We start from the raw sequence: 16380 nt of genomic DNA on the forward strand, positions 1-16380 counted from the left end.
CGAGTAAAGCGCGAAGTATAACAAGCAGGCAAGCGAAAAAATCTTCACCGATACCTCCACATGACGTCACAAACAAGGAGCCAATAAGAACGCTAATCGCGAACTGGAGCTCCCTGTTATTTTATATACCTTGGTGCATACCTGTATTGATAAACAGTTTATTTGTGATCAAATGGACATTGAGTTTCCACCAATAGACCTTAAAAGACTTCAGCTGGAATTAAAAATATACGCTAAAGACAAACTAGTACAAGAAGTTGTATCGACAATATCCAGATCCTTTATCTGGTATATATGTATGTACAGTGTAATAAAATGATCCATTTCAATGATTTGTGTGTGTGTGTGTGTTTTTTTTTTATTATTATTATTTCAAGTACAACCCTATGTTCTGTACTGTTGCATCATGATAAACAGTGTTGCCAGATGGTTTTGTTCTAAACAGTTACGAAACGGTTCTTTATCAATGAGTGTACAAATTTAAAAATGTGAAACCACAATTTTCCAAACAAAAATTTCGAAGCAAAAATTTCAAACAAAAAATTTTGAAACGAAAAAACTTTCATAAAAAAGTTTCAAATAAAAAAATTCAAACTAAAAATTTTACGTTTCACGGTTAATCGTCAAACTTTGTCCGGTTTTTAACTATTTGATTAACAAATAAACGGTTTTGATCATATTTATCAGTGAGTGTAAAATGTTGAACGAAACCAAGATTTTTAAACAGTAATCGATAAATGTTAAACAAAACTTAAAACTGAATGCAGCAAAAGTTTGATAATCATCAAACAATCAGATTGCACGAAAGATAGTGATCAGCCAATCAGATTGCACGAAAGATAGTGATCAACCAATCAAATTGCATCAACAATAACTTTGCCAGTGTCAGATTACATCACCTTGTGACTAAATTTCAGTGTTGTAGCATGTATTGTCTTTAGACTATGAGTCATAAGATTCAATAAGGTTAGCTATCAGATTTCTAAAGCTCAAGGTCAAATCAACCACCACCAATGATCTTAGACTATGCGCTGTGATTAAAGTTCAAAGTGTTGTTTCAAATTTCGCGCCTCATGCTAAAGTTCTGTTTATCACAATTCCCAAATTTAAAGAATGGTCCTACGTACCTCTCTCGAAATAACCTGTCTTAGAATTAACCATATCATTATATGTTCAATAAGGTCAATAATCTCCGTCAATTGTTTACCTTAGCAGAGCCAACGTTGTCTAGAAATGTGTTATTTGATAACTTCCACGAATTTTGAAAAGCAAAGGAATCCCTGTACACTACCTCATCAAGGTCAATCACATGGTACATCGTGTTACTTACGTTTATATTTGGCGGGAATAATCAAAACCAATGACGTAATTTCATTTTGACAATTCTCAAATTATCCTACAAAGTTTCAATGTACCAATGTTGTGGACTGCTAATCCCATCATAGGTCAATAAAAGATCACATGATCATACTCATATTTGACAATGATTTACCCAAAGAATGAGATACCTCCAATTCTAAGAACAATTACCAATTATTAATTTAACAATAAGAAATGTACCCTCCCAAAATTTAAGATTGGTACACAAATACACCTGTGTCTTATGAAAAAAGTAATAAATCCTGTACTCATTCAATAATAAAGCCGTATCAAAAAAGATAAAATAGGTCAATAACCTTTTAAAATTTGAATATTTGGCCCTTAGAGGGACACCAACTTGTTATTGATAATTCCCAAAATTAAAAGGGAACATAAAAATATGAAGGTGATAAACCTCTGTACACATTCATCGTTATCAAAGGGCTCATTTACATTTTTGACAAGTTTTTACCCATAAAAGGAAACGAAATTTATAAAAACCTATTATTATACCAAACTGGGCAATTTCCTAACTTTAAGGGTGAGCCAATGTACCTCTGCCAAATTTTAAGGTGAAAGCATCGATGTTTTCATGCCTTATAAAAGAAACTAAACCCCTGAATACATTAATATATTCATATAAGGTAATAAAACCACATCAAAAGGGTCAATAACCTCCGAAATTTGAATGTTTAACAATTTTTTTTATTCATAAAAGGGAACAAAAATGGACCACCCAAATTTATACTAATACATATTAGGGTCCTATAATACTATATTAAATGTTTACATTTGGCAATTTCGAAAATTTAAGGTGGGGACATTGTACTCCTTCAAATTTTTCAACGGACGCACCAATGCCTCTATATCTTAAGAAATAGAGTAGATCCCTATACATGACCATATAATCATATAAGGTAATAAGACCTCATCAAATGGGTCAATAACCTCCGAAATTTAATTTTTTTGGTAGTTCTTTACCCATGAAAGGGAACGTGATTCATCACCCAAATTTATAGTGATACCGTACATATTGATGTCATACTATAATACCAAACGCTTATATAAAACAATTTCCAAAATTTAAGAGTGGGCCCCTCCCAAATTTTAAGAAGGGTGCACTAATATACCTATGTCTTATGTAAGATAATTGACCCTTATATAATCATATAAGATAATAGGATCTCATCAAAGGAAATAACTTAAGTCAAAACAGTGTTAAATCTGTGTAAAATTTCTTGAACGCTTTTTGTAAAATGTCAGTAAGGTAAAGTGTAAATATTTTGTGTTTTCGTAATATCTGTTAACAACATAATGCAGTCACGTAAATAGAGACAACAGATCATAAGTAAGAACGAAGCATAGTTTGGAAGAGAATACAATGTACAGTTTATTTGTAAAGTTAAATTGTACTTTACGAAATATTTGGTTAAAACTACTACATCATCATCTAATCTTTCTGTATTTGTGTATTCCGAATATTACAGATATTGACATATTTATTATGTAAGTTTCGTTTGTTTTGAAATGTTTGATGTTAACCCGGATTAGCATTATTATGTTAACAATAAATGTATTACTATCATTATTGTATTTATAGTTCTTTTTTCCCCTGTTAATTATAATTTTCACTTCACTCTTACTTTAATTAATGTATGTGTGTGTTTCGTTGCTAGCCTTCCTCAGTACATTGTTGTTCCGGAGAGTGTACTTGATTGGCAGCTGGGAGATGCATCTCGTCATTTTCGAGGCGGACGTCCTCCCGTATGGTGTTGGGGAACTTCTGAAGGTGCAGCGTTAGTTCGAATGGCCGACATTCTACCCACCATTAACGACAGGTATAATAATAATACTAATAATAAAAGGTAATGGTAAAATTATTTGTGGAAATATATCGGAAATTACGTGACTTACATATATCGTAAAATTATTTCTGACTTTCTGTTGCTATTTAGTAGGTAAACGTAGACATCTGTTATAGATTTTGTAATTGTGAATTCATAAATGACCTTATCTTAGTTTGTTTGCTCCTGGTTTCATGTTGTACACCGAAAAACGAAATTAGATGAAAGTTGGAGTAACAAGAAATTAAAGCTCTTTTCCCCAAGAGAATTGTTTCACTGTATGCCTGATAGTTGGACAACCAACATGACTGTATATTCCTCCATTTGGAGCAACAAAGATGTAGTAGTTGGTTATCAATCACTTAGAGAAAGAACCACGAGATAGAAGGCGGAAATTCCATTCACGTGAAGTTCTAAGAGATTGGAATTAATGTAAAGAAAGGAAAATGCAGCATGCAGCATGCAAAGAGAGAGAAAGCATGGAAAGCGAAACAAAAGGAAAAAGAAAGCAAGATGGGAGAAGAAAGAAGACATGGGCATAATTGAAATCTTAACGCTTAAGGATAAACGGTTTGCACCTTTCCTCCCTTTCCTTCAATCTACCTCGGGTTTTTCTTCCCTTATGGCAGCGTTTCCCAACCTTTTTCAACTTGCGGCACACTACGGGTGTAACTTGAATTCTCGCGGCACACTCATACATATTATTATTATTATTATTATTATTATTATTTGCAAATATAAAATACCATGGTATTTTTTTCTGTGATTACTGATCTCTTTCTCACAGATTTCGAGCAAGTTGAGGGTGTTGGTGGAGTCGTGCTAGAAGCGCGCGTGGGATTTCCGATTGATTCGAATCCGCCCGTCTGTGGTTGAGCCCCTCTCCGGCCTGCCGGTCACCCATAATCCATTCACTTGCTGCCGCAATCGCCAAGATTTCCTCGCATCGGTGTACCTGTAAATGACGTCGCGTCGCCGCAGATTGTCATGTTCATCTTACAGTGCCTTATGATGCGTCTCGTGTACCATCGCCTAGTGTAAATCTTCAAACTGAACAATTCGCTCAGGACGTTTCAGCGTTACTCGCTTCTCCTGCCAGTGAATTCGGCTCTCTCTTCGTGGTTTTCCCCTATACTGATTCATTATATTTATTTTTTATTTTAATTTTAAAATAGAAAACAATTGGAATGAAATATAGGACTCAGATTTTTAAAAATGCGCTTTCTTTTTCGAAAACTGTATCCAAACTTTCAGTAAGAACGAAGATCACTAAATAACGAACGAACAAACAAATGTCTTGTACTTTTAACTTTGCTGTTTTAACCAAAATCGGTGCACATTATTGCAATCACACAGCTTGCGATGCGTCGAAGTCAAAACACAGCTGTTGAACAAAGTATTGTTCTGTCATTCATGTGCGAATGAGTGTTCTACGAACATTCACTTGACGCGTACCGTACAAGTGCTTCCATTTCTCGGTGTTAGTATGACTCTCAATTGAAACGTAACATAGCAGCTAACCGTGGAAATGTATACGAGCCGAAATACTGTCTGCTACACAGTAATAGATGTAGACAGTAATTTTTTCCATGGTAGAAATTCATAGTAATGTGAAATACAAAACTATACATTTTTCCCCCTATGTCTTCCAATTTGGTTGCTATAGAATTAATAATTATGTTTCGATTTTCTCGCGGCACACCAGCGGTCCATTCACGGCACACCAGTGTGCCGCGGCACACCGGTTGGGAAACGCTGCCTTATGGGATTAATCTTTCTCAGTAGCAATCGCGAACATCGCTTACAATTTTTAATTCCTTGAAAAAAAACTAAATCCATGCGGAAAATCGAACCAAGAAACTTGAGAATAAGCCTCACATGCTGTCCACTTACCTACGCAGACCATAACAAAATGTGTTATTAAATCAGGCATTAAGCTCACTACAATCAGGCATTAGCGAATTATCCCTGTTCTGTTGGAAGTTTAAGAATTTATTTTTAGGATCTTTAGGTATATATGGCTCAGTTCCTCCCTGTTCATAAAACATTTGATATGTAGATCAATATCAAGCGTGAATTAATCCACAATCTTGAGAACTTACTGTTGCACCAACCCCCCCACATATATATATATATATATATATATATATATATATATATATATATATATATATATATGCATCAGATTAATTGAAGATTAAGTGATTTCCTAAGTCTATAAAAGAGCCCTAGTTGTTGTGTTTAAAATAGACGGTAGCAACAGTATCCACAAGCGAGTAACATCTAATATCGTTGTTACGTAACACACGTGCAATATAAATAAAATTTTGAAAGCTCTGTTTGCAAACTCTGATTATGGGTAAGAAGGGACGGAACTATTTTAACAACGTTATACAAATTCTCCATGTATAAGCCGGTGTTTCGTCGTCTAAATGTTTCTTCGGGTCATACCAAGTGTGACTGATTCAACGTCACAAAATTCTTAACCAGTTTCATCCCTACTTCTCATAACGTTTGTTCCAATCCCAACAGGTAAGAACTCACTGTGATCACATACTCTTTTCTAAAACCGAAGTTCAATTTCCGGTCGGTGCTAATGTGATTCGGATCCCACGTTAAGCTATAGGTCCACGTCTCATATGGCATTTTTGCTGAACGGGACGCTAAACTCAAATCAACTACTACAACTAGTAACATATATTCTATGGCGATGAACGTTCAAACCTAATATAGCTAATTTTAACAACTTCTGCTTTGAACAAAGCTTTAACAGGGAAGACGGAACCTTTTTTGCAACTCTGAATCGATTCCAGATAGCTGCTTCTTTGATATCTTCTGCCGTTTTAGCTCTACAGCAATCAGTATTGGAACCGGAAGTACTAGTAAATTTGAACGATTTCCGGTTTCGATAGAATTGTATGGATAGTAGCGATTGTGTGTTCAGAGGCTGAATCGTTTGCCAAAAACCTCTTCTTGTTATCTGTTACCGTTTTCGTTCTATAGCGATAAACGTTGAAACCGGTGTTGGCACCAGAAATAATACTAAATTATAACCACAGCCGGTTTTGGTAGAGTATTGTAGATAGACATGATGTCTTTGGACTCTGAATCTTTTGCAGAAACCGCTTCTCGCGAACTGTTAGCGTTCTTTTTCTATGGCGATAAACTTTGTAAGCGGAAATGGTTAATTTGAACCAATTCCGGTTTGAGTAGAAGGTTTACAGGAAAAAATGAAATCTATTCTTTGGACGCTGAATTAATTGCAAAAGACCGCATCTTGAAAGCATTTAGTATTTCCGTTCTACGGAAATCAGCATTGAAACCGAAAGTTATAGTAAATTTCAACCACTTACGGTTTCGTTAAAGTATTTTGGATAGTCAAGATATGTTTTCTTAAGACGCTGAATCGTTTTCAAAAAAATTAGTTTTCACTATCTTATCGTTTTCGTGTTATGACGATAAAAGTTGAAATCGGTATTGAAACCGAGAGTAATAGTAAATATGAACCACTTTCAGTTTTGGTAGAGTGTTAAAGATGGCCATGATATGTTTCTTTTTACGTTGAATTGTTTGCTGAAAACCGCTTTACCCTGTTACTGTTTCATCTATGGCGTTAAACGTTAAACTGGAAATGGCTAAATTGAACTACTTCCTGCTTGTTTACAGAGTTAACGGATAAGACGAAACCTCTTCTTTGGACGCTGAATCAATTGCAAAAAAAACTCTTCTCAATATTACAATCGTTGCTCTGATACTTGTCGACAGATAGACGGACAAAACCGTTCTATAAGACTTCCGACACTTATGTCCACATAGTTTGGAAGTTTAAAACCTATCTTTAGTTCCATAAATATTATTAACACTAACATACCAAATATATATTTGCATGTTGGCCGTGATTGGAATCAGTTGTGAGATGGTCGCTGTGGTGTAACAAATTTGTGAGTGTTCAGGTAAAACCAATAAAAAGCTCTCTATTTTACATGTGAATCATTTCTATATCAATGTCATGGAGCTAAGGGAACTTCTGACTCCATGGAAAGTCATTTATTTGTCGTCAAGATCCTTCAGCACAACTAATAACACAGTTGGTGACACACTATGAGTTTCTGTATACGCAACTTTACTATTATGATACAGTAGATCTCTGTCTTAACTTGAATGTTTACGTCTAGAAAAGTAATGCCTCCTACGGTTAGTAAAAGGTTTAGTGAGTGGAAGACACTCGTAGTAACTTTCTATGCCAAAGAAAGAACAACGTATTGTTGTGTAAAGAACGTGCTATAGGGTGTTCTATCTGTTGTGTGTACGAAATTAATAAATGTAAGAAATAAATTATTAATAATAAATGTAAACATATAGAAATGTGTTTCGAAGGAAAGAAATGAAAATGTAATAATACATAACCGTACCTGACTTTACATAATCTATCCTAACCAATGGTCCCTAATCTAAGATAATACTGTATAGGGAAAATCAAGAAAGCAATTAATTATAATCAATATGAACATCTATAAATATATTTTGAAAGAAAATAATTCTCCTGACAGGTATTGAACCCAGGACTTCTTACTACAGACACAGAAGCGTTAACTACCAGACCATCATAAAGGTTGGTTTGTCTGTTGTATTTACATTGCGAACAGGCAAAATAGGAATAATATGGCATTTGAGTCCGTCAATTAGTTCGAAGAAAGATCTGCGTGTTATACACAGCACAATCCAGTAAGCCACATGTTCGGAAGAAAGAAACAAATGTGTAAAGATATATGACAGCGCCTGATTTTACCTAACCCTTCAGTATTCCATGGTCACTAATTTAAGTTAATCTACGAAAAATGTAAGAAAGCAGTTATTAATAACAAGTATGAACATACATAAATGTACCTTTAAAGGAAAATATAACTCGTATTAGCCGAGATTTGAACCCGGATAGTATTACTCAACAAGCCGACACGTTACCGACTTATCCACGTCAGCGCTTGCAAACCGCGTTTCCAAACTGTACTGTACGTGTGTTACGTAACAACACTATGAGATATCATTTGCGTATGGATTACTGATGCGAGCACGTCTTTCAAGAACTAGAACTCATTTCATAGATTTTCGAAATCACTCCTTTAATCCTCGATTAATTCGAGATGTATGCTGGTGCAACAGTAAGTTCTCAATATTGTAAATTAATTCTTGCTTGATCTTCATTTACAGATCAAATGCTTTTAATGAAACTAGGAGAAGTTGTGCCATGGACGCGTAAAACCCGTAATAAAATTCAGACTTCAATGGAACCGGTGTTAACTCGCTGAAAATGGTTGATAGTAGCGCGGTTATTGGCTGACTTAACAATACATTTGATATTTACTGTGTAGCTAAGTGGAAAGCGTATGGGACTGTTATTTTAAAGGTTCTGAGTTCGAGTCCCAGCCTCGATTTACAGTATCTTTTTTTCAAGGAGTTAAGCTTTGTAAATGTTTGCGATTGCTACTGAAAGAGATTTATCCCATAAAGGGAGAAAAACACAAGACAGTGAGAGCGGGCAGGGGGAAGAGACGCAGAATGTTTATCCTTAAGCGTTAAAATTTCATGTATTCCTATGTCTTTCGCTCTTTTCTTTCCCTATTTCTTTCTTTTTCCTCTTGCTTCACTCTCCATGCTTCCTCTGTCTCCTTTATGCATTATTTTCCTTTTCTTTGTATTAATTTCTATCTCTTAGCGCTTAACGAGAATGGAATTTATGCCTATCTATCTCGTGTTTATCTAAGTGATTCCCAATTATACTTCTTTCTTGCTCCAAATGGAGGATATTCTGGCATGTGATATTTTGTTCATCTCTGTTATGTTGGTTGTCCAAATGTCAGGCGTATAGTAAAACAATTTTGCTGCAGGAAAGAGCTATTATTTCTTATACTTTCAACCTAAAGTTTTATTGTTTCTGGCTGCAATTACATTATGCAAGAGAGAAACATGTACATTACACAAGAGAATGAAAAACGACTGGAAGTTTTTTAAATGTGGGTGTAGAAAATAATAGAATTAGCTGGGTCGAGCGAAAAATGAGTGAGAGGGTGTTATAAATGGTGGGGCAGAAAAGAACGATTTTAGGTGATACTGAAAAGAAGTCGACATTGGAACATTGACTAAGAAGAAACTATATCACGAGGGACGTGCTAGAGGATATGATAGCAGGAGAGAAAGGAAGGGAGCGAAGAAGACTACACTTTGATGAATGCTTCAAAACAAAAAAAATCGTACTTGAATACGAAGAGGTTAGCTGAATATCGTGGTGCATGAAAGCTCAGTGCGGCAAGTTACCTACCAATAATGACAATACCTATGGTGGTGGTGGTGATAATGATTGTCAACTCAAGTATGAAATTCGGGTTGTTCACTTCATTTTCATAGTCAGCACATTTGCAAAACATTGTAGCCTTACACTTTAGCAGTGATGATTTGCATTTACAGCGATTAGTGCTGTAGTTTTAGTAGAACTACTTAGTAATTCCTTAAGCCTGTCTCAAACGGGACTGAAGTAAGGTTGCGATTCATGATCTAAAACTCACGACCTTACTAAACTTTTTTCTTTTTTTTTTAAATTTAAGGAACGAGGATCTTCTGTATGTAGTTCATTATTCACCATTGAAAATACGATGCTTTACTATTGGGGAGAAGAATTCACTCCCTGACCAGCAGCTCCTCTTTACTCTTTCTCGTTTTTGGGGGGGAGGGGAGGGCGGATTTTGTGTCAACAACGGAGCAGATATCACTGCTACGGCTATTTCATCTTCGGATGAACTGATATTCTGAAATAGATAAACAATAATATTTACAATTACGACAGTTGATTGCCCTGTGCGTAACACATTCTTCAAGTGTTGTGGTCGGTGTATTAAACAGACAAAGAGAGGCTCTGCTGGTTAAACCTACCTAGTTTTAAGGATCGTCTGAGACCCCTACATCACCTCAGGATAAAAGAAATAGTATGGAAGTTTAAGTTAAGCAACACTGTTAAGTTGTAGCCTGGATTGAGGCCTTAGTTCAGATCCGTGTGAGACTGGCTTTATACGCAAAGGCTGCTTCGGGAAGAGTTGTCCACGTTGGCGCCCACCTTCTATTTATTTATTTATTTATTTATTCGTTCGGTCGTTCGTTTGTTTGTTTGGCTGGTTGGTTGGTTGTTTGTCAAGGCCAGAGCCCTGTATCACGTAAGATAGTTTGTGTAACCAAACACCTGTCTCCAGCAATAGCCAACTTCATAAGCACTTCTCAAGACATATTAAAATAAGGGTGCTTTTGTTGATGATATTCTGAAGATGGAACGTCGTGTCCTTTCTTTGTAAATAGTTCTTTTGTACACGAGTTAACTGAGCTTTGAGATGATGACTTATCACACATCGAAACAACACATTTTTCTATTGGATCCATAATCATTTCAATTTCTACAGGTTGCTGGGAGAAAATCTGAAACTTGTGTGTGACCGAGATATTTTGGGATTTGCTAGGTTTTCTCTTTGTTTTTTTCTTACGCTTTTATTTTGTTTTGTTTTGCCATAACCAGCAAACAAGAAAAAAAATAGATTTGTATGCAACTTAACACACCTCTTTGACATGAAGCAAAATTCTTATATGGATATATAGAGGTGTATTGCACAATACCTCTTTTCCATTTGTTGTCACCACTTCTTTGGTTACTTGAGATAGGATCTTGGCTGCAAGCGTCAAAGAGTTCTTTTTGTTCTCATCGTTTTAGAAAAAGCACCTTTTTGTTTCTAGGCACTGGAGTATTAACACAAACTTTTCGTTTTACGCCAGTACCTTTCAACATCGTGGTCTTTGCTTTCTAACTGTCAGGTCTGTAGACATCCCAAACGTTATCAGTTCGGTTTACTCTCTTCCCTTAGTGAAGAACTATTTTGTCAAATCTCTCTGCGTAGTCATCGAAAGTTCTTTATGTGTACTAAGACTGGGCCATGGTGGAAAGAATAGAAGGTGGATGCAGTGCGGTGCTAAATTCTTGTCGCTCTGATGCATGACGTGACCAAGGAGAGACAGATGAACTTTTAACAAGCGCTTGCTCGGTGGTATCTCACACACAAACTTCTTTTCTATTTGTAGTGATCTTCAACGAAGTGAAAATTTTAGTACAAACAGTAATTATATAAACGTAATGTAATCAGTGTCTAAGCTAAGTGAATTCAAAGGAAGATATTTACAATAGCAAAAGAAACAGCAATGTCAGTTTATATCAAACAACTTTGAAGCTTGAACAAACTATTTATAAGATTGCTCACTACATTTTTTTTCTTTTCTTTCTTTCTTTCCTTTTTTTTTTAACATATAAAGTAATACACTCGAGTATCCATAGACCTGAATAGTCTAAAATGCAGTGTGTCGTTAATGCACTTATTATATATATTTATGTATGCTCAAGTCAGGGTCGGATCCAGGACCGACATCTGGGGGGCTGGTTGTCGTAATGCTACTTTTAAGGGCTAACATACTGATCAGTTTCGATTTACTATTATTATTATTTTGCTTGGAAGAGAATTCTTGACAGATAAATTTTGAGATTGTCTCAGGGGCAAAGTCGTGGTTTTCGTAAACTGAAGTACATATACGTATATTTTTGTTATGCTTGGACATATTTTTTAAGACTTTGCTCTCATGTACGTTTAATCGGAATCTGAGAGGAGGAGGTTAAACATTTTATTGATCAGGGGCGCATATTTGAGAATGGAGTATATATCTATATATCTATCTATATATATATATATATATCTATATATCAATATATATATATATATATATATATATATATATATATATATATTGGTCTAGGAATTAATTCGTGCGGGTGGACAAGAGATGGCGCAACGAACGGAGCGTCCCACAGTTCCGTGTATCCACACATGTGTTGCAAACCCCTGTCATCGCGTATCGTTCGTAGTATAGGGCAGTGGATTAAAGCGTCAACAACACCAGTTTGTAGTTAAGTGAACATGGCGCAATTTGTGCCTGATAAAGTGTTTTTGCGGGGTGTCCTGCTGCATTACTTTAACATGCAGAAAAGTGCGACTGAAAGTCATCGTATTTTGGTGGAAGTGTATGGTGACCATGCTCTAGCTGAGCGAACGTGTCAGAAGTGGTTTGCACGGTTTAGAAGTGGTGATTTCGGCTTGGCAGACCAAGAGCGAGCTGGACAGCCAAAAAAATTTCAAGACGAAGAATTAACAGCATTGCTCGAGCAGGATTCGTGTCAAACGCAGGAACAACTTGCAGCAGCATTAGGCGTTGATCAAACAACAGTCTCCAAACGCTTGAAAGCCATGGGAATGATTCAAAAGATGTCACATTGGGTTCCACATGAATTGAAAGACAGAGACGTTGAAAGACGAAAAACCATTTGCGAATTGCTGCTTCAACGACAGAGCAGAAAGGGGTTTCTGCATCGAATTATTACGGGTGATGAGAAGTGGATCCATTACGAGAACCCTAAACGAAAAAAGGCCTGGGTGAAACCAGGTGAACCAGGTCCATCACAACCAAAACGAGATATTCACTGTGCAAAGGTTATGCTGTGCATATGGTGGGATATGAAAGGTGTGGTGTACTATGAGCTGCTGCAACCGGGTGAAACTATGAATGGAGAACGTTATCGACGACATTTAATGCGTTTGAAGCAAGCTCTGACCAGAACACGACCAGAATGGGAGAACAGACATGATAAACTTATTGTTCAACATGATAACGCTCGCCCACATGTCGCAAAACCGGTCAAAACCTATTTAGAAAATGTCGGATGGGAAGTTTTACCCCACCCGCCGTATTCACCAGACGTTGCTCCTTCGGACTACTACTTGTTCGATTGCATGAACAACGATTTGATTGGACAGCGGTTTACTTCTTCAGAAGATATCGAAACATGGGTCTCTGACTGGATCGCTTCCAAGAATGAGGACTTCTTTCGCCACGGAATCCGTTCATTGCCTGACAGATGGGCAAAAGTGGTGGCTAGCGATGGACAATATTTTTCTTAAGGTATTTATGTATTTTGTGTTTGTACTACAGCTTCAATGTGTGCGTACCAACCGCACGAATTAATTCCTAGACCAAATATATATATATATATACATACATACAGATAGATAGATAGATATACAGAGCGTTCAAAAAGTCTCTATATACCTGAATTGTCACATATTCAAAGCAACGAGAAAATTATTTTACTCAAAATTTATTATATTTTATGGCATAAAAGCACTATGTACAGGGCGTAGCATATACACACACATTTTCACAGCAAATGTTGGAAATGTCTCCCATGAGCCTCCAAACATGCTTGCACACGTTTCTTCTTGTTCTCAAATACTCTCACAAGTTGTTCATGTGGAATGCTATGAGCAAAATCTCGAATAGCTGTTTCGAGTTCTTGTAGCGTGTGGGGGTTCCCTTTATAAACAGAATTCTTTGCATAAGGCCAGAAATAAAAATCTGGAGGAGACAAGTTAGGAGACCGAGGTGGCCACAATCCCTTTGAAATTATTCAATCTCCAAAAACCTCTTGCAGTAATCTCATGGATTGGCGAGCTGTATGTGCTGTAGCGCCATCTTGTTGTATCCAAGCATTACGAATTTCGTTTTCCGTTAGTTATTCCATTAACTGGTGAATAATTTCACAATAACGAGTTGAATCTATTGTTTGTCTGGAAAATATGGGGCCGACTATTCTTCTTCTTCTGGATATTGCAATCCACACCCCTACCTTCTGGTCATGCAGAGGAACTTCATGTATGACATGTGGATTTTCTGCACACCACAAACGTGAGTTCTGGGCATTGACGTAACCTGATAAATGGAACCAGGCACTCGTTTTACACTGTCGGGAGGAAGTAACTGCTGCACCGCTCTCACCTTATACGGAATAAGACGCAGTTTCTTACGAACCGCCTTTTGTGCCGTACCAACACTTATTGCTTCTTCCTGAGCAAGTTTTCGAAGTGGTTTATGGGGGCTACGTTGCATTGCATCCGATATGTGTACCATTTTTTCTTCATCGAGCACTGATGGTCTACCACTTCGATCATAGTCCATTACCGTTCCAATGTCTCTAAATTTATCGATTAGTGGCCTTACAGTGTAACGACTCGGAACAGGTGTATCCGGAAACCTAGCTGCAAACTTATCTTTGACTGTTTGTTTGTACTCACCTTGTTCACGGAACACATGTTCAACCAGGAATATTCGTTGTTCCAAAGTTAACACCATTGTTTCAGAGACCGCTAACTAGATACAACAATCACTTGAACGTCACTTTGCCGATTGGAATCTAAGAAAGGAACTTCACGCAAGACGATAATATAGCAGTGTTGCAAACCTTCGCATAAAATTTTATTTGATGTGACTTTGACTTGCCACGATTTAGGTGTATAGAGACTTTTTGAACGCTCTGTGTATATATATATATATATATATATATATATATATATATATATATAAAGACTGTTCCATAATTTGTGTAATTTTCTACAGCACTGGGAGAAGATAAAGTTTTCACACTATTAATATAAAATTTGGCACTCTTATTGAGAAATGTCTGGATTTTTTGAATTTCTAAGGGAAATTGGAGAAAATTGCTGTTTACCGTACCTTTTGAGGTTGTAAACACAGAAGTTCATTTTCCTTATGGGAGATTCAATGTTAAATTATGGAAGCAGTTTTCTCCAATAATTATTCGTAAAGATTTTGGGGCAAATGAGTTGTGTTTGTTACAAAATGCAAAAAGACTCATTCACAAAGCTAGTAAAGCCGTCTCAAACATTATTTTGGTAAGGCCCCCCTTTTGTGGGGGCAAGGGGCGTAAAAAGGTGATGGGTAATATGTTACCAAAATCCCAAAATTTATTTTCCGAGTGCCAGTAAACGTCAGATTAATCACGAATGTCACAGAATTAATGCTCCAATGCTCCTTACATGTAACAGTGACTGATAATAGTGCTACAACCACCTTTCAAAAATAAGAAACTCACCATAAATATTCTTAGTAGGGACATAGGAGTATGCGTTTTTGAAATCTAGAATGCTATTTTGATAACGCACCGTCTTAGGGGGGCACAGGGGTAGGGATGCGCTCGAGTCGAGACATGTCTCGAATCTCGACTCGAATTCGAGTCAAGACACACTTTGTAAAATTCGAGACGAGTCGAGACAAACGTATTTCTCGACTCGATTTTTCGAGTCGAGACACGAGTCGAGTCGAGACTGCTCGTGAAAATCTCGACTCGACTCGAATGTCTCGAAAATCTTACTATAACTTTTAATATCATTTTGAAGAAAGTATTCACTCAGAAACAGCCTTGAAACCAATTGCAGCATTTATTGCTTTAGAGAGTTATAGAACGCATAAACTTAATATTTAATCTTTCGAGATCAAGATTTAATTTTCAGCTGGATTTAGTTAATTGAAACTAATGTCGTTATATTGATTGTACTTCAAATATAATAATTGATTATCTACTTTGTATAAAACTATTATCCGTAGCCTATATGTAGTTTGTATAAAACTATTGCGATAAAGTGAACTTCATTAATTCTCTGAATGAACAATTGGCAGTCAATAGTGATTTAGCATAGTTATTGTGTTTTCGTTCCCATGAACGCAATAGGACTACATAACTTCTGGATTATTCGCTTTCCTAACTATTTTGAGGCTTTAATGTGTGGCAGCATATCACGAGTTACGATTATTATTATTATTATTATTATTATTATTATTATTATTATTATTATTATTATTATTATTATTATTATTATTATTCAATTTTAGATTTTGGCCTGGAAATGTTTCTTCCACTTTTCTCGATCTTCAGCTTCCTCTTTTAATTCCCAATATTTTCTCCTGTTTTTCAAACCTCCTTTCCATCTTTCCTTCTATGGCTGTGTTGAGAAGACAATTTCTTCGCAAGATGTGTCCAATCCAATTGGCCTTTCTACGAAGAATGATGGCTAGAAGTGTCCTCTTCTCTCCTATCCGTTTTAAAACCTCCGTTTGTTGTTCTCTCTGTCCATTTTATCTTCTCCATCTTCCTCTAACACCACCTTTCGAAGCTCTCCAAATATTTCTTCTCTAACTTCCGTAATGTCCATAATATATAATGTAACATTTGTTGTACATCACATATTAT

At 36.3% G+C, this 16380-nt stretch overlaps 1 protein-coding gene across 6 annotated transcripts in view; it reads left to right on the top strand.

The window, feature by feature from the left end:
- Positions 1-16380, top strand: part of LOC145666525 (myotubularin-related protein 10-B) — a 607867-nt gene that overhangs the window by 383458 nt on the left and 208029 nt on the right. For all 6 annotated transcript variants that reach the window (XM_081733821.1, XM_081733824.1, XM_081733823.1 and 3 more), the window contains one exon: positions 3036-3197. In XM_081733821.1, the coding sequence (XP_081589947.1) occupies positions 3036-3197 (162 nt within the window). The remainder of the gene's footprint in view (positions 1-3035; positions 3198-16380) is intronic.

The sequence above is a fragment of the Thermobia domestica genome, chromosome 12 (assembly GCF_964235325.1).
Source record: "Thermobia domestica chromosome 12, izTheDome1.hap1.1, whole genome shotgun sequence".
In the NCBI taxonomy this organism is placed as follows: domain Eukaryota; kingdom Metazoa; phylum Arthropoda; class Insecta; order Zygentoma; family Lepismatidae; genus Thermobia; species Thermobia domestica.